Genomic DNA, 22,345 nt, shown 5'->3' on the forward strand with positions numbered 1-22,345 from the left:
AATTACCGTGCTGTCTTTCCAAAGCATCCTAATTACAGAGCTCTAAGCAGCTGCATGGTGCTCATTCTGCAAGTAGCCACTCTTATTCAGAGGAGGTCAGTAAAAGCAATACCATCTATCACATTACTTTACTGTACGGAAAAGCTCGGTGAAAATGGTTTAGTCAGAATTAAAATGAAAATATTTATTCAATTATGTTAACCCCACTCTCATGAGTTCAATTAAATTCAGAAATTAAATTTTGATAAGTGAGTAAATATTTTTCTTGTCTTGGGTAGTGAAAGTGGAAAATACCATTCCATGCTTTGTTGACAAACTAACTTACTGTCCAGTTTCCTTTTTGTCAGTCACGGTGCCAGTCATACACCAACTCTAAGACAGAGTTACTGAGGCAGTGGTTTGTCCATGTGTGGGAACAACTAATCAAGAGTGCCACTCCTCAGGGATGTTCCCCAGAGGACACCTCAGTGGTCATGATGAACCAAACACATCAGAGCTACTTCAACTCTCGCCCAAGACGCAAGACCTGCGGAAGAAGAGATCACAGAGCCCAAAAGTGGGGCAAAGCCTGCACAGAGCACTGCAGAAGTGCCTGCAGGGGGCAGATGATAATGACCTGTCATCAGTGGATACTACCTGCAGTACAGCTGACCTTACCCCATCTGGGGAAAACAGCAGTTCTGATTGCCAGGATAGCATTGGGATTTTGGACAAAGCTATAAGCGGGCTAATTGAAAGGACCAACAATAAGGGAGATAATTTAGAGATGGAGGATGAGGAAGCTGAACAAGGCTCAAGTAACGTTGTGGAACATATCCTGAAAGAGCTAAAAGGCATCAACAAGATCCAGGAAGAAATTTCTGACCTGAGGCTTTATCTAACATCTGTGCGAGGCTCAGTGGATGAAGTATCTTGCTGTGTCGATGCAGTGCTCAGTGAAATAGGTGAGCTATACACTGGGGCCTCAGCTGCATCTCATCCTAGTCCTGTTTCTGAAACACCCCATATCAGGCGAGGAAGCCTGGGTAGACAGAATGCCATCACATCTCTTTATTGTAGAGAAACTAGTCCAGTGTTGGACTGTACACCATCTCACAGAACATTCAAACATTGGCACATTGATGGAAACACTCTCAGTCAGTCAGACAACCAAACAGACCAAGAGAACCAAGAGCAGAATTTAAACATGTACATGCCACGTCCTACAAACGCTGACCTCTGTTACCTGGAGTTTCATCGTGGCCATGACTACCAAAGCACCAGCTCTTTGTCATCTTATCACAGTTCCAACTGTCCAGAAGTAGGCTTTCATTCTGGTGACACAGAGTTTGACAGATGGCCCTCTGCTGATATGCAGCACAGTAGAAGTGGAGAAGGAGGTTGGAGTGAGGACGATATCTGCTCCTGTGCAAACAGTGGAGAAGAGGTAGACAGTTGTCTACGTGCTTGGGACAGGTGTGTCACAGAGGACACACAGAGCAGTACAACAGGTCATTCTTCACACAACAGCTCTGAGCATCTCTCATCGCTGTTTGGACTCCATAATAACTCTCCTTCCAGCTCTCCTAGTACGGTGGACTCGAGGCCCCCTAGACTACAAACTGAGGAAGAAAACCTGGACAGTAACTATGCTGCAAACTGTCCATACTCATATAGTTCAGGTTATCGCACCATGGATGCCTGTCCAAATGAAATGGACAGTGGGCCCTCCAGGAGCCTGAGTGGCTCCACTGTGCTTTTGACAGATGGTGATGATCGTCCATCATCTGGTCATACTCTTGATCTAGGGTCTGCTGAGAGTTTGGAAAGGGAGTGGACAGATCCCAGCATCTCCAGGGGTGACGGAGGTGAATCTTTGTCTCTGGTGTCATCTGAAATGGATTCTGAGGGCACACCCAAGACCCCTAATGTAGGTTTTGATGCAACAACTTTTAGCATGGCTGTGCTCACTTTCAGGTCAGCTTTGAAAGGGGCTTTAAAAAAGTTGGATGGGTCCAACCCTGAAGATGGGAAAGATGTCAGTGGGTCTGAGGCATCCCCATCTCCTATCAGGCAAGCCAGTGAATCCAAGGAGAAGCAGAGTGATTCAGAGTATACAGAGAGAGACCGTAGTCTAGTTGAGAATCACGACCAATTCGGCACTCCAAAGGAGGACAGTGAGGCTTCGGTCTATGTAGATTATGGGGAAGCTCCTGAAAACCTGTCATTGATTCTTCAAACATCCCCCCATCAACCAAATCTCTCTCCGGGCACCCCTACTCAGTATCACTTTGTAGAAATTTCACAGGTAAAAGAAGAATGTCCAACAGATGGGGAACCGTCCAAACTTGACCAAACGCCAGACTGTTGTCCACCAAGGCAAAGCGAGAGTCCAAAGGGTCTAGTGCTCAATACAGATGAAGTGCGGTTAAGTCCAATCAGGGAAAACCATGTTCTTGATGAGGTCAATCAAGGAAAGCCTACTGATGCCAGTCACAGAGAACGCATCAATAATTTCCAGCGCATTCTGAAAGAAAAGAGGCAAACTCGTAATAGACTGTCCAAATCTGCTCAGGGGTCCCAAGGCTCTCACGGGTCTCAAGGGTCTCAGGGATCCCAATCTCAAGACGAGTTCATCCCAGGTATTTTTTCCAGCTTTTATCAGTTGCAAGTCTAGAAATAAGATAAACTATTGCAAATGTGCTCAAATTAGTTTGCATTACAACCAATGACTTCTGCACACAATTCCTAATATTTCTGTGTTTTGTTTTTTTTTTGTTTGGTTTTTTTGCAGAGTATTGGAGAGAAGATGATCAGGTTACTCATTAAACTTTGGCTCCACATTTAAGCCACTCTTCTCTGTTGAAGTCATTTGTAGTCCGATAATTGTGATTATTTTTTTACCCCATTATTTGTTTTGCCTGTTTTTGTTAAAACCGTTAAAAAAAAAAAACTAAATTGAACTGAAAATCGTTATGGAAAATTTGGTAACGTTTGTACACACTTCTAATCATATGGCACAGTGTGCAAATACTAGAGGTTAAGGTAGTTATGCAAGATTTATTGAAGCCTTGATTTTGTTACTCTTTAAAAGAATATGTCCTATCACTTCACTTATTCTGTATAATAAATTGTTTATCTTTTGATTGATTGATGTTGGACTGTAGCTTTAGAGTATGATTCCCCATGTCTGTTTCAAGTGCTAATGGAAATTGCGCTGGTCATGTTTTTCCCAAAAGTTTTTCAAATGCTATCAAAAACTTATACAAGGAAAGAGAATCCTAGAGGGATCTCTTCTTTGAACTTCTTTCATCAGAGACAGATGCACAGACACTGATGAAAGATTGTACCTCTGAGGAAGAAGTAAAAGACCTTGTGCACATGTGTCGTCTGGCAGGCTGAAGCTTGGTGATTATGTAAAATCTTTGCAAAGACTTGCTTTTATCTACTGCTAAGTTATCCGGGGTGTCTCTAAGAAAAGTCTGCAGGCAATTCAAACTGATTTTTATTGGCATCTTGGTCCGTGAAATACAACTTTGTCTGTGATTTTGTATCTGCATAATGTTGGACTACCATTACATTCCATGTTACATCTTGTGCAATTAAAGACTTCATCAATGTTTATTTGTGCCTTTTGTTTTTTAAAAGTATCCCCACTTATTTCTATTTTATTTTACATTGCATGTTCCGTAACATCAGAGAGGTGAAACTAAACCACACTTATCTTCATCTGTTTTGTTTTTTTTGTCTCATAATATGTATACTACTGTGTGTTAGTCTTTAAAAACTGTCAGCCTAAATTCTTACATTCAAAATCTTGTAGGTTCGAGATGAAGAACCCAACACTAGACAGGCCTGGGTCAAACCAGGGTAAGTTTCATATATAGTTCTTCGTTTTATTTTCCTTAACATTATCTTGTGAATCTTTGATTGATAACTGGATTAACCCTAACCCTTTTGTATTGAGACCTTGATATTATTTTTGTCTGTGCATAGTGGCGGTTCTGGCCTGTATGGAATCGACAGCATGCCAGACCTGCGTAAAAAGAAGCCTATCCCCTTGGTCAGCGACGTGGTCAGTACTAATCATTCCTTTGCTATATGTACTGTATGTCACATGTCACCCTGATTGTTTTGTTCTTGCTTTGTGAGGTCATGTGTGTCTATTTGTGAACCCACCACAAAAGTCACTGTTTGACTTTGAGCGAAATAGGGGATGAGGTTGTTATCAAGGAATGGCGACAAATATGAAATCCAATTGCTAATTTCTCTCTCCCTCCTCTCTTAAACCTGATACTATTCCCCACAACTCTCTTGAATGCACTGACTCTCCTTGGTCAGGCTATGGTAAGTTAATAGAACCCAGCTGCCACTCCCTTTTTTACTTAAGTACAAAATATCAAGTAGGACTAATACAACCGCAGAAAATTTGTGTCTGTAGCATTTTGATCTCTTTGATCCCAGACCTCTCGTTTAATACAAATTAAAACATTTGCATGCATCCTCTTGGCCACGGGTTGTTTTTCTCCCTACTTGATATTATCATGAAAAAACCCAATCATGAAATCCTTCCCCCACTTTTTGGTTTGTATTATTTTTCCTTACTTGCTGTGCCACAGCAATCAATAAAGCACATGGCTTGAAAACATTACTAACCCTCCAATTTGTTGCAGATGCTTTTATTGCTTTATTATGTTGACATTTGCATAACTTTATACTTCTTACCACATTGGTTTTCTTCTCTTGTTTGGTTCATAATACATTTTATTTGATTGTCTGGTAACCATTTTACCAATAGAGAAAAACAAATATATAATATATACATATACACATATATGTGTATGTATGTGTATATATACATATAATATAAAATATATTTGTGTGTGTGTGCATAGTAACCCAACTCACCACCCCTTACTACCACCCTGGTCACCTTTTTAACAATACTACCATACTGACCCTTTTCATAGTCATAATGATATTTAAGGGGTGTGATTGGTTGTGGGTTGTATATGTGTATGTTTAACGCTAATATAACTAAATTGTCGTTTGTCGCCTGTTGTTCAGTCCCTTGTACAAGCCAGGAAGGCGGGGATCGCATCTGCCATGGCGGCACGGTCCTCAATCAAGGACGGGGAGCTGGTGAGTATAACAACCTAATTACTATTACTGATATATTAGTAATATTGTCATTTTTAAACCCATTGCTGTATGATGTCTCTGCACTCAATTCTACAGAAACACCATGTGTACAAGAAGACCCTGCAGGCTCTTATCTACCCCATATCCTGCACCACCCCTCATAACTTTGAAGTGTGGACTGCCACTACACCCACATACTGCTATGAGTGCGAGGGGCTGCTGTGGGGGATCGCCCGCCAAGGCATGCGTTGCTCCGAGTGTGGCGTCAAGTGCCACGAGAAGTGCCAAGAGCTGCTGAATGCTGACTGTCTACAGCGTGAGTACTGGCCAGAAAGTGTTTAAGTGACCTCAAATGGGATATCACCAATGCTGTGGTGACTAGGAAGGCACAGAAGTTCATGAATAGTCTGATGAATGTAGAGGATTTTGAGTAGTTCCACCACATTTGACCATATTTCCTCATATTGACGAGCTTTTTACTCGTCGTTTTTTTTGTTGTTAAATGTTTAGGTGCCGCGGAGAAGAGCTCTAAGCATGGAGCTGAAGACAAGACTCAGAATATCATCATGGCCATGAAGGACAGGATGAAGATCCGGGAGAGGAACAAGCCGGAAATCTTCGAGCTCATCAGGGAAGTTTTTATCATCAGCAAAGCCATCCACGCGCAGCAGATGAAGACCATCAAACAGAGCGTACTGGACGGGACCTCAAAGTGGTCGGCCAAGATCACCATCACAGGTATCCCACGAATCAAAATGGACAAGAATTGTCACTTCAACAAAAACTTCTTGAATGTACAACTTGTAATTCTTGGTAATTTTAATGATTGCTCCTTGTCTTTGTTTCTCCACGATTGCAATAGTCGTTTGTGCCCAAGGACTTCAAGCGAAGGACAAGACGGGATCCAGCGATCCGTATGTCACCGTTCAGGTTGGCAAGACCAAGAAGAGAACCAAGACCATTTATGGCAACCTCAATCCTGTGTGGGAGGAGAAGTTCCACTTGTGAGTCACTAATATTTCTTGGTCATAAAAATATGTGCCTATCCAGGCTAAGAAGAATTCTTCACAGTCTTGATTTTTTTTGTTTCCTATCTTTGCTTAGCGAGTGCCACAACTCCTCAGACCGAATCAAAGTGCGCGTGTGGGACGAGGATGACGACATCAAGTCGAGGGTGAAGCAGCGTCTCAAGAGGGAATCCGACGATTTCCTAGGCCAGAGCATTATTGAAGTCCGAACGCTGAGCGGAGAAATGGACGTCTGGTATAACCTGGGTCAGTATGCCGTCTTTTTATAAACTTTATGACATGTGCTGTACACGATGACAGAGATGCAACCGTTTTATTGGTCTTTTTTTAGAATATAGCCATTTAATAGAACTCTTTGTGACTCAGTAATAAATTTACACATATTCTTATTCAACATTTGGGAGGTGCCTAACTGTGTAGCAGCAGTATTAAATGTGGAGATATACAGTAGCAGGCAGAGAATAATAACTGGTACAATTTTAATGCTTGCATGGCGGCGTTGTTCCTCATTTACCACATCTGTTTTGCTTATGTCCACCTCAGGCTTTTTCTCCCCAGTCTGTAAAGGAATCTTATGTAACAACCGGGGATTCATTAGCTGCTTACATTACTTTGTCTAAATGAAGGATTCATCTACTGATGAGACATATATTCTCACCACGTTCTTCTCTCTCTTTTCAGTAAGTCCAGTCAGTGGCTTGTTTGAACCTCATTACTCACGTCTCCTTTGCCTGCAGCGACTTTTTTATTTTTTGTGTACATAGATGAGGAGCGCCCTTAAGGCCCACATTTGCCTGCATGACAAAACTGGCTTTCCCTGGTAATCTCATTCGATGAAAAATTTAAATGATGCCCCATTGCGATCGCTAAAAAGGTGTTCTCATTCCAGGAAGATCTAAACTTCCCCAGTTACCGAACGCTGGTGTATGACGATATATTTTTTATTAAGTCTTAAGCACAGAGCATCTCTTTGATACTCCTTGATTAAAGTGCTGTAATTGACTTCACTGTTCCTATAATAAATCTTCCAATGCACTGAATATGAATGTGCCTATAAATCTGTTGTTGTGTGTTGGGGTTTTTTTTAACTGGGAAATATTAAGTGGTTAGTTTAATATCCTCGATCTCACACTAACAAAATATTCCTTTGGGTTGGAGTAATTAGTAATTAGAAAAAATGAGTCAAAATGTATCATCACTCATGTACAGTACTACTCCCCATGCATTTCAGAGGACATTTTCTTCTTCCCCGTGCCCGCCTCCCTCTCCCCCTCCCTTTGTCCTCCTGATGTGTGATTATCAAGTAGCAGCACTCCAGTCGGAAATCGAACCGCTCCGCCGACATGTACAAATTACCCCTAATGATGTGCCTGTCAGGGTAAATAGCAGGGTTGAGCCGCCGAGCACTCCACCTCCAGACAAATCTAGAGCTCAAGTGTCTTGGGTGATCAGGCGCAGATCCATACGTCCCACTGCCATTGTCGCCCTCACTATCAGCTGGAGGACTTCTGTTAGCGCTGCCGCCGGCTGTGCCCCGCCATCAAACTGTAGAAACAAGCCCCCCCCCCACGATAGAGCTGCTGGCTTAATGGTCTGTAATTAGTGTTGTGTTCACAGACCTGGTTTTAATGTGCCTCCATGTCACAGAATTGAATCAGGAGTTATGAATCAACATTTTGTGGCCATATGCGAGTGGTTATGCGGCAGTGTAACCGACTGACAAAACTGGTTTTGCGTTTGATTACAGAGAAGCGGACGGACAAGTCCGCAGTGTCCGGCGCCATTCGCCTGCAGATCAACGTGGAGATCAAGGGAGAGGAGAAAGTGGCTCCGTATCACGTGCAGTACACGTGTCTGCACGAGGTGCGTGGCTCAACAGAAACCATTAGTTGTGTTGGTTTTATTTTTTAAAAACACACGCAGGATATCATGCAGGTTTACCAGCACACTAAAAGTTTCTAAGACAGTGCTAGTTAAGGAACAGGATAGCTATATTTTAAGATTAAGATGATTTTTTTTATTTGTCACTTCCATATTACACATTACAACATACAGGGGAGCAGAAAAAAGCTGCACTCCACAGATCAGGATGCAGGTCACATAAAAAAAACCAAAAAAAACAACACTTAAGACACATTATTCATGCAACATGAAAAAAACATTAAAAAGCAGCGTTTAAAAACATCATAAAAGCAACTAAAGAAAAATTGGACATATAAAGTGCTGGTGCAATTAGTGCATGTCTGTCATCCTTTGGTGTTGGAGGGAGGGATGGGGAGTTAAGAGTTCTATTATCGGTCTCTTAACATTATTTTAAAAATACATTTTCCGCTACATCTACTGTCATCTCACTAAAACTTTTCTAAACGTGCCCGTCTTGTAGGTAGCTGTTGGAATTTGACATCTGAGACTCTGACTAACATATACACTTTTTTTTCAAGTAGACCAATAGTTGCTATTAGGCTTCAGATCGCAAATATTTTCATTTCCAATACAGCGCAATCAAATTACACAAACACAATGTCTTTGTCCATTTGCAGAATCTGTTCCACCATTCGAACGATGCGCTCGGCCAAGGGGTGGTGAAAATCCCCGACCCTCGCGGAGACGACGCGTGGAAGGTCTACTTTGACGACGTGGCCCAGGAAATCGTGGACGAGTTCGCCATGCGCTACGGCATCGAGTCGATCTACCAGGCCATGACGTAAACACTGTCTCTCTCTCTACCTGTCCATGTAGTTGTCACCTCCTCATTTCCCTTGTTCCTCACCCGCCTTTGTCTCTCAGTTGTCGTTCCCCGTTGGCCTCCGAATGAAGGAAAAGTCAATTATTAATGGGCCGAGGATGGATTCTCCATGAAATGTCATGCTCCGTACAGACGCCTGTTAGCCTGGCCCATCATTCACAGAGAGCTCACTCCAATGGGCCATCCTTCAGCCTAAGCCTGCCAGTTAGCTGATGGGCAGATGAAATGACCGTTCACTAATAGGGATCCATTATGTTAAAACAAGACCCTTGAGAGAACGCAGCCTGACCAAATAAAGGCACAGCTATTCACGCCAACATGGCTTTGACAAAACCTAGGTCTTCATGACAATGAAATATCTTTGCTAATTGTGAGCGAGATGAGTTCCGTTGCCCAGGTCTTAACCAAGCTTTGTTTGCGCATCTCTTTTCCAGTCACTTTGCCTGCCTGTCATCAAAGTACATGTGTCCCGGGGTTCCTGCGGTGATGAGCACCCTGCTGGCCAATATCAATGCCTTCTACGCCCACACGACCGCCTCCACCAATGTGTCCGCCTCCGACCGCTTTGCTGCCACCAATTTTGGGGTTTGTTTTACTTGTCTTGTCTCTCTTTTTGTCTTTCCCTTCCTTTTCTTCACAACGTTCTTATACATGCAGCAACACAATGCCTCAGTCTTTCTCCTCGCAATGTTTGTGTCTATATATATATCTCATAATTATTATGTTCTTTTCTTTCCCCTATAGAAAGAGCGCTTTGTCAAGCTCTTAGACCAGTTACACAACTCATTGCGCATTGACCTGTCAACATACAGGGTAAGATTTTGACTGTACTAAACGGCTGATCCTACACATTACATTGTTGCCTTGACATTGAAATATTGCCACAACAGTTTTAATCATGTTTTTATTTATTACCTCTTATCCAAAGAAGAATATTCCTCTATAATCCTTTGTTTCCATGGATTCACAAAAGAAAAGTTAATGATCTAGTCTGTCAAAAATCGTTTTGCTTTTCTTCAAACATACTATATATCTCTGTTAATCAAACATATTATTTTTTATTTGACAGAACCACTTCCCAGCCAGCAACAAGGATCGCCTGCAGGATTTGAAATCCACTGTGGATCTTCTAACCAGCATCACCTTCTTCAGGATGAAGGTGGCGAACAGTGTTTCGTGTGCTGTGTCTTTTCCTTTCACTGCAGTTGCTCTCTGTTGGATTTCAGTACCAGGGTTTATCAATTGACCTTTACCAACTGACTGTGCAGGTCGATAAGGTGTCTTCGCATGATTGTTGACAGTGATTCACTTTGAGTGTCGCTCTCTCCATCTCGTGTTCAGGTCCAGGAGTTACAGTCTCCGCCCAGAGCCAGCCAGGTCGTGAGAGACTGCGTCAAGGCCTGTCTCAACTCCACGTACGACTACATCTTCAACAACTGCCACGAGCTGTACAACAGGCAGTACCAACCTGCGGAGACGGTGCGTCACATATCGATTATTCAGCTGTATGACCCAGTAGCAACAGACGTATAAAAATCTGCTAGATGAATACTGCACATCTCTGTCAGGGACCACGCGTCCACTAAAGCAGACCTCAAATTCATTACACTGATTGTGTTGAACTTCTGTCAGGTCTGTTTTTAGTGATGAGTTTCTTTTCTAATCAAAGCACAAGGACGAGGTCCCTCTGGAGGAGCAGGGTCCGAGCATCAAGAACTTGGACTTCTGGCCCAAACTCATCATGCTCATCGTCTCCATCATTGAGGAGGACAGGAACTCCTACACACCCGTGCTCAACCAGTCAGTAGTTGTTGTCATACAAAATCTTTTGAAATAGCAGGACCATAAAGACTGCTTGAATATTTTTTTTTTTGCAGTTGGCAGTTTTTTTAAGGAATAGAAGGAGTTTTCTTTAATACTCATATCTGGATTTTTAGAACAATGCCTTTGTTTGACCTCCCAATGTCACGATATTCTGTATTAGAATAGTTGACATGTTTGTCTAACTCTCACTCTCCTCCCAGGTTCCCTCAAGAGCTGAGTGTCGGGAAGGTGTCAGCCGAGGTCATGTGGACTTTATTTGCTCAAGACATGAAGTACGCCATGGAAGGTGAGTCCGTTATCCTGCTCAAGGAATGGGCAAATCTGAATGATTGCTTGATCTGTAAAGGGGATCTCAGATACTCTCCCACTCTCCGGCGCCAGTTCATCAGAAACCTCACGCGCACTTCGTGTTATCCGCAGAGCACGAGAAGCACAGACTGTGCAAGAGCACCGACTACATGAACCTGCACTTCAAGGTCAAGTGGCTCTACAACGAATACGTCAAGGAGCTGCCGAACGTTAAGGACGTCGTTCCCGACTACCCGTCGTAAGTGCATGTGACGTATTCCCTCACAGCGATTGAATAACTTATTGTTTGATTTATTAGCTGATAATCTTTTTTTCCTTTTTTTCCCGCTGCAGATGGTTCCTGCTGTTTGTGCTGCAGTGGTTGGAGGAAAATGAGGACGTGTCTATTGAGTTTATGCACGGAGCCCTGGAGAGGGACAAAAAAGATGGAGTAAGAAAATGAGAATTTGACTTTTATATGTTGTTCCTTCTGCAAAGAAGGTTACGTTTTCATGAAAATAAAAGGAAAACTAAGATTAAATGAAGACCATCTTTACAGGCACTTATTTTTTAACTGTAAGCATTCTGCATATTGATAATAAATAACGTTTATCTACTTGCTCTCAGTTCCAGCAGACTTCTGAGCACGCCCTGTTCTCCTGCTCCGTGGTGGACATCTTCACCCAGCTCAACCAGAGTTTCGAGATCATCAAGAAACTGGAGTGTCCCGACCCGAACGTCATGGCTCAGTACAGTCGCCGCTTCTCCAAGGTACAGTAACCCGCACTTCACTGGACGGTGCCAACGAATCCCGCCGCTCTCAAGCACATCACATTGTCAAAAGGATTCAGATGAGGAAAATAGCAAAGTGCTATTTTTTTTAACTTTAATACTTGAAACGGGCCCAAATTCTTCTTCGTCATCAATAATGCATTGTCTCCGAGTCATTTTGACTTGTTTCTTCCAAATGCAGCATCTCCACTTTGACTATTTTCCGAGAAACATGTAATGAGGGATATTAAAAAAGCAAGCACAGCATTGTCTGGAGAGACGGTCGCTTTTTGTAAAGTGAATTTGATAATACTTCATTAAATAGAAATGTTGAATTGGACATAATACTCCACCGCCTGAGGGATTTTGGGGTTTTGTTTTTCCTCCTTTGCCAGAGAATACATTAGGAGACATTTGGGAATGTTTTTAATATTCAGGAGAGATGATGCTCCCCAAAGGTCTGAATATATTCCACTCTGTAAATGCTGTGAACTGTTTTATATGAAGTAAGACATTTTATTTGAAACTATTTGAAACACAAATTTTTTATGTTTTCATTTTTTCTTTTTTCTTTTACAGACAATTGCCAAAGTTCTTCTGCAGTACAGTGCCATTCTGACCAAGAGCTTCCCTTCTTACATTGAAAAGGAGAATATTGTAAGTCCTCACCCCGGTTTAATGTTTTTCTGTACTACAATTGGCCATTTAAATGTCAGTTCTTGTTTTTCCTTATTAATTCGCCCATGAATTTAAATTTCTCACATCTTACATTGTGTCAAAAGTTGCTACGTCAGTGTAATCTCACTGACCCCTGTGTCCTCTTGTAGCCGTGCGTCCTGATGAATAACGTGCAGCAGTTGAGAATCCAGCTGGAGAAGATGTTCGAGTCGATGGGTGCCAAACTGGTAGGTCTTGGAGACGAGAGGACGACCCAGTTTTTATGTGCTGGGACAAATCTTACTTTGTCACTGACAATATCCAGTAAGATACTGATATTAACAATGATTAAGTGGGGAAAAATAAACACATCACATTAGATTGTCAGATTGCAACGGATGGAGCGCTGGGATGCACAGTAGTGGTAGTTTAAAGACCATGTGAAGTAGGTGACTGGGAGTTCTGGATTAGGACATAGTTCTTAATGACGACATAGTGGATGTTTTGTTACAGACTTGTTGTATAGAAAGGTCTACACGTTGCCCCTGGTTTCTAATGTGATGCTGTCAATGGAAGCAGATCGACATAGACTGAGATGTGATCCCTTGCTGCCTAATAGAGCAGAGAAAATATAGAGACAGTGTCTGTGTGAACACCCAATAGCCTTCCTGTCTGTAGCTGTGACCAACCTCTGCTATGAATCCCACTATGAATAGTGCTTTATCATATTTATTGTAGATGTAGTATAATATTTCTTCAGTGGTGTTTGATTGGTTGTAAGGCCTGAAGCAGTTGGCGCCTATAGATTTTCAACCAGTTTGCTCACTTTACATTTAAAGCTAAATGAAGTGGTGGAAGAGGAAGAAGAGGAGGAGGAAGAGGCGGCAGCGGCAGGAGAGGAGGAGGTAGGTTCCCATCCATATGCACCTGAGCAATACAGCCAGGGGTTTTTTTAGGGATTTTTTTGTCTTTATTAAAATGAAAATGTGATTTTTCCTCTTGCTTGGGCAGCAGGTCATAACTAAGGATGAGGAAGCAGAGGCTCTGGTGGGTACTGTGGACGGTAGCAGAGTAGATTCACTAGTTGCTAGACAATAGCTCATGATAGGATTAAGCACAGTGACTGTTTTGCTAGATTAGTTAGTCAGTAATTCATATTGTGGAATATTAACTAGTCTTTAAACCAGTAAATCCAGAATCCTTCATAGCTAATCCCTATGTAGCATGGTGGCCCAACTGTCTCTTGTGTATCCCGTAAGTCCTGCATTCATTAAAATAAATACTGACTGCATCGACACTCAGTTGAAACACAAGGTGGCGCTAGAAAAATGCTTCTGAGTGGAGGAGCTGGCCGTGGTGGAATTTTCCTTTGGTGGCTAATTGTACAGAAATTGAGTTGGATGATATTTTTTCTTTCTCTGTTGATTCGCTTGAATTTGGTGGGTTTGATCCTTTATCTTTGAGCTTCATTATTTTGCAGAAGTCATATTATCATATTAACGTGTCAGTTAAGTATCAAGCAATGATGTTGGAGGTGTAGGGCTCCTTTGAGATTTCAGTTGAGCTTGGGAAGTGATAGCCTTCTATATCCACTCCACTCTTTTTTATGGACATTATTTTAATTTGATTTGACTTGCATGAATCCACCGTTTTCACTTCCCTCGCCCTGGATGACGACCAGCGCGGGGCCCCTCCTGTTCCTCTGGTAGTCCCAACACTTGCCCATTGGTTTTGCTGATATTGAGCTTCAGGTGATTGTCGGTGCACCAGGTGAAGAAGCTCTCCGTCAGTCCTCTGTACAAATAGTCTCCGAGTGGGGACGACATGTTGCTCACTGGAAATCATTCCCTGGAGTCGGCGCATGGCGATGAACTGATGGCTTCCATTTTGCCAATAAAAAAAACAAAAATACCTTTTTTTAAATCCCCTCAAATGTATCATATGAGTCTGGACAAACATGGATGTAAACTGCAACTTGATTTGCTTCTTGTTTTATGAAGATTTCAAAAAAATTAAATTTAGGTCTTTTTAGGTAGTATATTTTTGCGAGAGTGAAGTCACAGTCTCGTTTTCCCTCTCTTTTTCTAGCACAACAATAAAATGCTAGCACGGCAGGCAAGTTCACCGTATATGCATGCATGTTGTCTCACAAAACATGCATGCATATATTCAAATCCATCCCACCACTCACAAATGAGCTTGAATGACACGCGTTCAATCGACCGGATCAAACGTTTAACGTGTTGTGTTGTCTTTTCACCGCCGCTCCTAGTTTGAGGAGAGTGAGGAGGAGGAGGAGGAGGAGGAGGAGGAGGAGGAAGAAGTAGGAGGGGAGGAAGGGGAGAAAATTAAGGTTGAGGTTTGTTACAGTTTGAAGTGGTTTTTGAACCTGTAACGTCATTTTTGTCCCTGTTCCTCGTACAACATCACAGTGAACATCAATCCTCCTGAAACGAGACGACCCTGTGTTTGTCATCTGTCGTGATTTTCCACTTTGAATTTCCACTTTCTTTCAGTGCCACCTTTCCCCGGTCTCTCCTTAAAAACTGGTCACTCTTTCCCCCTCTGTTGGACCCTTTCATTTCATTTGCATTTTTTTGTTTTTTAATACTTTGTCAATTTTATTTCTCTCCTATATAAAATCAAAGACGGACGCACCAGTAGAAAAGGTGGGTTACATGCAAACCAGGGGGGCACATATCAGCTGCCCACAGCATTTCCTATAATGGCTATTTATCTCCTGTAGATTCCCCTCCACATATATATATATATATATATATATATATATATATATATATATATATAAATCCAATTCCCAAATGAGAAAATTACGCTTTGATTGAGGTTTGTATTGTCCCCACCTTTTTCTGTGCTGCCGTAGACTGAAAGTGCATTCGGAGAGAAGAAGGTGAGTGTGGGTGTTCGAACTCATGCATATTAATATGTAGCCATGCACACACACACACACACACACACACACAAACACACACAAAAAAACTTTAAGGCAAAAGCGAAGACACAATCCATTTGTAGCAGCCCCCAAGCCGTCACTTTGTGTCTCCCCCGCGCTACACGAGCCCGACAGGCCGTGAATCGACAGGCCACTGGATCATTGACTTAATGAGCCGCACCGTGGCTGAGCGCCCCCTGCAGGCGGCGCTTATTCAGATGACGCCACAGTATTACCTGGGTTAGGTATGCTGGAGGTCATTCATGGATTTCTCTCCCCCCCCCCCCCCCCCCCCCCACTTGTTCCTTTCACCCCGTGCTTGTGAGACTCACTACTTGTCAGACGCGCATCATAAACTTTTGTTTTATTTTTTCTTTCAATGTGCTCCCATTGAAAGATGGAGGCTGCTGAGAAGAAGGTGGGTTTGTGCGGATGTGTGTGGTAAACGTTCTTCTATCTGATATTCTATTTATTACAAAAACTACAATCATGGTGTATATTTGTGGAAATCTCTCTGCTTCTGAAGCATCGAATACACAGATTTAAGTCCAATTATGATTTGTGCCTGGTTGGCATCCCATGGTGTGAAGCACTGTTGTGATTATTTCTTGACAATGTGATGTAACACTGATTATCCAAGCTCTTCTTTCTTTTTTAATCGTTAAATCTTGCTGCCATTTGTATCTTCTTGTGTTTTGAAGCAAAGTTCAGACTTAAAAAAAGTTCAAAAGGGTGATTTGGGGTATTTTGGCCCCCAAAAATATGCAAATAGGAAATTTATTGGATCCCTTTTGTGAATTGCGTTGAAAGTGTTCAAGGTCATGTTTGTGGGAGAGCTGGCACGTAGTCTCTTTCTTGAAACCAATTATTTCCTCCGAGAAGTTTGTTTCTGTCAACATATATCAGACTATTTTCACTGTAGTATATATGTTTATATATATTAAACTATAACCTGCTGGGGCTCTGTCTGCCTGTCTCCCTGCAGATGGACGCGGAGGCCAGTGACCTACTGAACGAGCTGCAGGTGAAGTTGAACAACGTGCTGGATGAGCTCAGCGGTACATTTGGAAACAGGTACATCCATATAACACTTCACCCACATTACATAAACAGTTAATCTCAGCAACCTCGCACGCATTCGCCCGATCGATCGATCGATCTTTTCTCCTTTTCTCGTCAGTTTCCAGAGCCGCATCACCGACTGCATGCGACAGATGGCGTCGCTGCTGTACCAGCTCAAAGGGCCGCTCAACGCCAGCAACAAGAACCAGGTGGAGGGCGACTCGGACAACATGCTGAGGCCGCTCATGGACTTCCTGGATGGAAAGTGAGTGGATCAATAAAGACTTTGACACCTCAGGTTCACCCCCCGTCTTTAACTTTTCCTTTTTCGCCTTTTTTCTTGCTTCTAACATCATCTGCATGTGCACATCCTCCTAAATTCATGCTAAAACAACATTTCAAAACTTGAATTTCAACAATACAGGCTCTCATTTAAGGGTGAAAACACCTCTGCGCTCTCTCTATGTTCCGTGCATCTCATTAACCCGTGTGTATACGCATTTGTGTGCGTTTGCAGGCTGACACTTTTCGCCACCGTGTGCGAGAAGACCGTGCTGAAACGAGTGCTCAAGGAGCTGTGGAGGATTGTGATGAGCAGCCTGGAGAAGACGATTGTCCTGCCGCAGGGCAACGACACCTTTGTAAGTCTTAATCTTTGTAGGGGGGGGGGTTGCTTCACCATTCATTGATTTGAATTTTGAAGCAGCAGGAAGTAGTTACTCAGTTCTGTTCTTTCTTTTTCCGTCAGGGAGCTCAGATCCTCTCGGCAGCGAAAGAGCTCGGTCAGCTCTCCAAACTCAAGGTATCAAAATGCCTTCATATGTTTGCATCTGCTCGGCCAGAGTAAATGTATCCAAACCCTTGTTTTGTTTCTCTTTCCTCCTCATTCGTGCAGGATCACATGGCAGGCGAGGCGAAGAGCCTGTCTCCCAGGCAGTGCGCCGTCATGGACGTGGCACTGGACACGATCAAGGTCAGTTCATACAGCGTCGGGCTTTGGTTTCATTTGGGCACGCGGGGGGAGACGGGTCGAATTAGCTTCATCAACTATTCATTCGTCAGGTTAACCACGAAGTTTGTGTGGGCGGCGAAGTAGAATGTGGGGAGAAGATGATATGGATTTAATAAGGGGGTGAACTTAAAAAAAAAAAAAAATGGTTATCTGACTAACAAATGAAGTAAGGGGAAGCACGCTGATGAGCTGCTTTTTAGAAGTGCACTGAAGTGCCTGAACTTCTCCGGAGGGGCTGTATGAGGAAACACAAATGTCTGCAAATGTTTCTCTGCACATTTTTTTTCCGGAAACTTTTCCTTCCATTTTTTATCACTTTCCAAAACATTGAGAGATTGATCAAATTTTCTGTTGTTGTAAAAAAAACAGAAGAAGATATTTATCGTTTTGAGAGTCTTTCATCAGACAACTTTCTTTGTCCTTTTATTTTTCTGTTATAAGAGAGAGAATGATGTGTAGGATTGTTTGGGCTTGTTTTTATATTCCAATCTGTGGAAAGTTGAATTATCGAGTATTATTGGCTTATGCAGGTTTTGCATATATATATTTTTTTTTTTTTAAAACACCAAGATGTCCTCCTTTATTTATTCTGTTTGTTAAATGCCCACAACCAAAATCATCAACTCAAACCATTTAGATTATAGACAAAATGAAATAAACCCTCCGGCTGTTCCTCCGGATGTTTACACGGACTCACCCTTTCCGTTTCCCTCTGCAGCAATACTTCCACGCGGGGGGCAACGGGCTGAAGAAGGCGTTCCTGGAGAAGAGTCCCGAGCTGTCGTCGCTCCGCCACGCCCTGTCCCTCTACACGCAGACGACGGACACGCTCATCAAGACCTTCGTCACCACGCAGCACGCACAAGGTAGTTCACAGCTTTAAGATGCATCTAAAAGAAGAAAAAAAAGCCTTTCCCATAGTCGACCAGGAGAGGGCGCCAGCTGAACAGTGTGTGTGTGTATTAACAAGACCTTTCATTGAATATTCTCTCTTTTGTGTATTTTTAAAATGTTCTTGATGCTGGAGCCTGTTGACATGCCGCTGTTGTCGCTGTCTTCTCTTATCTCCCTGTGCTGCCTCTGTGCCAGTGCACAATGGGAAGGGTATTAGGTTAACGCCCAGTGAAAAAATCGCGCCCAGCAGGGGTAGGTTTGATCGAAGTCATCATCTGCCAGCCTGTCCTCCTTCTCCCCCACCCGCTCTCCCTTTGTGCATTTCGTCTCTTTTCTCTGTGCCACGTGAGGTGGGTTGGATCATCCCGAGCTCAGCCTCCTCCCCACCTGTTCCCCTCCCTCCCCCTCTCATACTGACTCTGCATTTTGAATCAAAGTTTCTTTGTGTTTTTGCCTTTGATGAAAGCTCACATATCTGTGTGTGTGTGTGTGTGTGCGCGTTCAACTTAGGTTCGGGCGTGGACAAGCCGATCGGCGAGGTTTCCGTCCAGGTGGAGTTGTACACTCATCCCAGGAGCGGGGAGCGGAAGGTCAACGCCAAAGGTCAGTCTGAGCTTTCATAGAAATTTGAACACATCAACATCAACTCAGCCTGACGATATCTTCTTCTTCTTCTTCTTCTTCTTCGCTACAGTCATGGGAGCCAGCGATTTGAAATGGCAGACGTCCGGCATGTTCCGGCCCTTCGCGGAGATCACGGTGATCGGGCCTCACCTCAGCGACAAGAAGCGCAAGTTCCAAACCAAGTCCAAGAACAACAGCTGGTCGCCCAAGTTCAACGAGAGCTTCCAATTGTGAGTGCGGCAACACAATGCCTCCCTGGCTTATCTGTCAAACTGTATCCGGAGGTTCAGAGTTTTGGTTTCTTGTAAATCTAGCAGTAACAAGTCGGAGCAAAAGTTTACACTTTGAGATGACTATCGCGTGTTCTCTCCCTCCATAGCCCACTGGGCAACGAGGACGGCTTCGAGTGCTACGAGCTGCAGGTGTGCATCAAGGACTACTGCTTCGGCCGGGCCGACCGCGTGGTGGGCGTGGCCGTGATCCAGCTGCGCGACATCGCGGAGAAGGGCAACTGCGCCTGCTGGTGCCCGCTCGGACAGCGCGTCCACATGGACGACACGGGCCTCACCGCCATGCGCATCCTCTCGCAGCGCTCCAACGACGACGTGGCCAAGGAGTTCGTGCGGCTGAAGTCGGAGACGCGCTCGGCCGAGGAGGGCAGATGAGGAAGAGCGACGGGACGGAAGGTTTTTTCTTTTTTTTTCCGAAATAAGGGAGGGATCTCGTGTGACGGGGAATTATTGTTTTCCGTATCCGACTCTCTCTTTGACCTTTGCTGTGTCTTCGCTGCCGTTGACTGTTTGGTGGCTTATTCACACAGCTACTGTGCAGCACACGGCCACACACACACACACACACACACACACACACACACACACCAGCTTCACTCCAGCCATCTGTTTCACTTGACCTGCTCTCTCTAACCCCGCCCCTCATCAGCTGGGGGCGGCACATTGCGCACGCCATGGCCTCAAGGGAAGAGAGTTGAAGGGGCCAAAACTAAAAGTTCACACACCTTCCGACTTGTTGTTGTTGTTGTTGTTGTGCAATAACCCAAACCCCCCCTCAAAGCGTGGCCAAGTGTTCGATGCCTTACACTCTGCAAACTGCGAATGTGTGAAGTAAAAAATAAAAGCATAATGTGTCACCTTTAAGAGAGAAGGTACGTAAAGTAATAACCCTTAATTTTTACCCATTAATTTAAAATATTGATGTGTGCCTTGCCATGTTTCCTTTTTTTTTTTACCGAGGAGAGACGACATTGCGACGTGTGTGTGTGTGTGTGTGTCCTGTTTTTGTTCATATTTCTTTATGAGCTCAATCAACAACTCTTGGCTCCCGTGGGCCTATAGTGTAAAAAAAACAAAAAAAAAAGATGATGGTGCAGCCATTTTATTTATTATAATTTTTTTATATACATTATTTATTGACGTCTTTCTGTTGCGATTTGTAAATGTGGTTTACCCCCAAAAGTTGCGAATTCTTTGCACAATGTGAACGAGTCGCATTTGTTTTAACTGTTTGCTGTGACATTTCTTTTTTTTTCTTTTTTTTTAAACAAAGTTGTTTCCATGACCAAGAAGAAAGACAATAAACTTTCAGGGAACAACTCTTTAATGATGTCGGATAAAGGAGTGTAGAATTATTCATGGTTTACATATTTTCTTTCTGCTTTGTTTCCTTCTACTCTTCCGATGAGTGGCCTTACTTTGGTGGAGGAAAAAACAAAACTGAATATGTGCATATCTTTTAAAAACCTTTTTTTTTATCCATGTATTTCCTCATGTATCTCCTCTCAGCAATGAGAGTTGGCCATTTTTCTTTTTTGTGCTCACAATGATGTCAAAAAAGTTTTTTTCCAAGTGATGCTCCTTATCATTTAGTATCTTTTTTTTTATTATCTTTGACGATATTTACAAGCATTGTAATTATGTGTAGATAACGATTTTCATAGTTTTTGGATGAGGACATTTGCTGTATTGTAAGAAATGTGTGAGTTTTGTGGACAGAGATAATTATGCAGTGCGACGTGTGCCAGTGGATTTGTTCATAACCGACAAAGAAATATTAAAGTGTTTCACTTGATGATAGACGGATGTCGTGATAATATGACAACCTCAGTGCTTGTGTGTGTGTGTGTGTGTGTGTGTGCACATTTTTGAACCAATCACACGATGTTGAAACAACAGTCAGACTCCTCTTTGTTACACTTCACTAACCAGTGTGAATAATTTATCTTAATATATAATATACACATTCCTTGTGCCAAGTTGCAAACTTCTTTTATATATATTTCTGTATTTTCTAAAATTGTCAACCGTTGCACTAAAACACTAAATCACTTGCAATAGTCAAGTACTTCAGTATGTCCGTCACAGTAACTGCGTGTTGTGGTGTTTTCTTTCTATCGTCACTTATCTGAAATGTCCTTGTCACCATGTAAACATTTGATTCATGAATTTTGCATAAAGTATTTGAGAGGTAGGGATTATAAAGAATGGAGCGGAATACCCAGCTTGGAAAAAAAAAAACACTGTTTTGTATCCAACTTCAAATCAGACTTTTGGAATGAAACTGAACCACGTTCAAAGGGATCCCCCTCTTGAAATATACAGTCATCTAGATTCACTGATTGGAACCATAGACTGTACATAAACAGATTGGAACACATGGGTAGAAACATAGTTAACCAATCAGAAACTGATTCCACATATAATATCTGTATTCCAGAGACGGTATATTAATAATACCTGTCGTCATTTATCTGAATCTGAAATTCCAAGATGTATCCTGAATGGATGAGAATATGCAGGAATTTGCAATTACACTTTTGGAATAAAGACTGACCCGTAGGTGGCGCAAAAAACAATGGATTCTCTTAATGGCATTTACAGTCATTTAGATTCACTGACTGGAAAGCATGGGTGAAAATGAACCAGTCTTAATTCCACTTACTGACTCCAAGTATATGAATTCTAATAATACAATGTAATGATAACTGACCACTAGATGTCTCTAAATGGATTCTACAGTCGTCTCTCCTCTTTTCAGTCATCAGTATATATGAGGGTATGATATTTTGTATGTATATTGTCACGAAAACTAACAAAATAACAGTAATGCTAAAAAAAAATTGAAAAAGGATTTCATTTACACAGACTGCTGGAAACATCGTGTGTGTTAATGTGCAGAGCAGAGCCGTCTAATCAGAGTCGCGACAACGGAAGTCCCTAAATGCTTGCGCGTCACGTGACCCACGTAGAGACCCGGAAGTTCTTGCCGCGCAATTTCGAATCCGTCATTCTGGAGCGACAGAACTTCGATTTTTTGGGGGTAATTGGTCGTCAATAAATGTATCGATTTGCAAC

At 42.7% G+C, this 22,345-nt stretch overlaps 2 protein-coding genes across 7 annotated transcripts in view; both read left to right on the forward strand.

Annotated features, from left to right (window-relative positions):
- The window catches only part of LOC118284983 (protein unc-13 homolog B-like), a 56,279-nt gene extending 34,921 nt beyond the window's left edge, over positions 1-21,358 (forward strand). Inside the window, exons 11-42 of one of the 6 annotated variants that reach the window (XM_047329525.1) lie at positions 3,803-3,849; positions 3,976-4,054; positions 4,321-4,326; positions 5,047-5,121; positions 5,218-5,437; positions 5,632-5,859; positions 5,984-6,125; positions 6,226-6,395; positions 7,897-8,012; positions 8,690-8,853; positions 9,330-9,480; positions 9,640-9,708; positions 9,965-10,054; positions 10,237-10,374; positions 10,565-10,695; positions 10,920-11,005; positions 11,140-11,266; positions 11,362-11,458; positions 11,635-11,778; positions 12,358-12,435; positions 12,606-12,683; positions 13,275-13,340; positions 16,371-16,459; positions 16,566-16,712; positions 16,965-17,088; positions 17,196-17,249; positions 17,343-17,420; positions 18,178-18,325; positions 18,549-18,605; positions 18,864-18,956; positions 19,048-19,207; positions 19,357-21,358. In XM_047329525.1, coding sequence (XP_047185481.1) covers positions 3,803-3,849; positions 3,976-4,054; positions 4,321-4,326; positions 5,047-5,121; positions 5,218-5,437; positions 5,632-5,859; positions 5,984-6,125; positions 6,226-6,395; positions 7,897-8,012; positions 8,690-8,853; positions 9,330-9,480; positions 9,640-9,708; positions 9,965-10,054; positions 10,237-10,374; positions 10,565-10,695; positions 10,920-11,005; positions 11,140-11,266; positions 11,362-11,458; positions 11,635-11,778; positions 12,358-12,435; positions 12,606-12,683; positions 13,275-13,340; positions 16,371-16,459; positions 16,566-16,712; positions 16,965-17,088; positions 17,196-17,249; positions 17,343-17,420; positions 18,178-18,325; positions 18,549-18,605; positions 18,864-18,956; positions 19,048-19,207; positions 19,357-19,642 — 3,738 coding nt within the window. In that variant the 3' untranslated portion in view covers positions 19,643-21,358. The remainder of the gene's footprint in view (positions 1-3,802; positions 3,850-3,975; positions 4,055-4,320; positions 4,327-5,046; positions 5,122-5,217; positions 5,438-5,631; positions 5,860-5,983; positions 6,126-6,225; positions 6,396-7,896; positions 8,013-8,689; positions 8,854-9,329; positions 9,481-9,639; positions 9,709-9,964; positions 10,055-10,236; positions 10,375-10,564; positions 10,696-10,919; positions 11,006-11,139; positions 11,267-11,361; positions 11,459-11,634; positions 11,779-12,357; positions 12,436-12,605; positions 12,684-13,274; positions 13,341-16,370; positions 16,460-16,565; positions 16,713-16,964; positions 17,089-17,195; positions 17,250-17,342; positions 17,421-18,177; positions 18,326-18,548; positions 18,606-18,863; positions 18,957-19,047; positions 19,208-19,356) is intronic. The other 5 variants (XM_047329526.1, XM_047329527.1, XM_035608243.2 and 2 more) reach the window with 5 other exon arrangements.
- On the forward strand, positions 343-3,657 carry LOC118284982. The gene is made up of 2 exons (XM_035608241.2): positions 343-2,621; positions 2,774-3,657. Exons 1-2 carry the CDS (start codon positions 446-448, stop codon positions 2,806-2,808), a joined length of 2,211 nt encoding a protein of 736 aa, XP_035464134.2. The 5' UTR covers positions 343-445; the 3' UTR covers positions 2,809-3,657.
- Positions 21,359-22,345: the final 987 nt, after the last annotated feature.

Source organism: Scophthalmus maximus, chromosome 20 (assembly GCF_022379125.1).
Source record: "Scophthalmus maximus strain ysfricsl-2021 chromosome 20, ASM2237912v1, whole genome shotgun sequence".
Taxonomy (NCBI): Eukaryota; Metazoa; Chordata; class Actinopteri; order Pleuronectiformes; family Scophthalmidae; genus Scophthalmus; species Scophthalmus maximus.

What these genes read in the sequence shown, in the direction of transcription:
- LOC118284982 (XM_035608241.2), top strand. Translation starts at nt 446, where the DNA reads ATGTTCCCCAGAGGACACCTCAGTGGTCATGATGAACCAAACACATCA. An exon ending in TCAAGACGAGTTCATCCCAG is followed by an intron (nt 2,622 to 2,773) that starts GTATTTTTTCCA and finishes GTTTTTTTGCAG; the next exon opens with AGTATTGGAGAGAAGATGAT.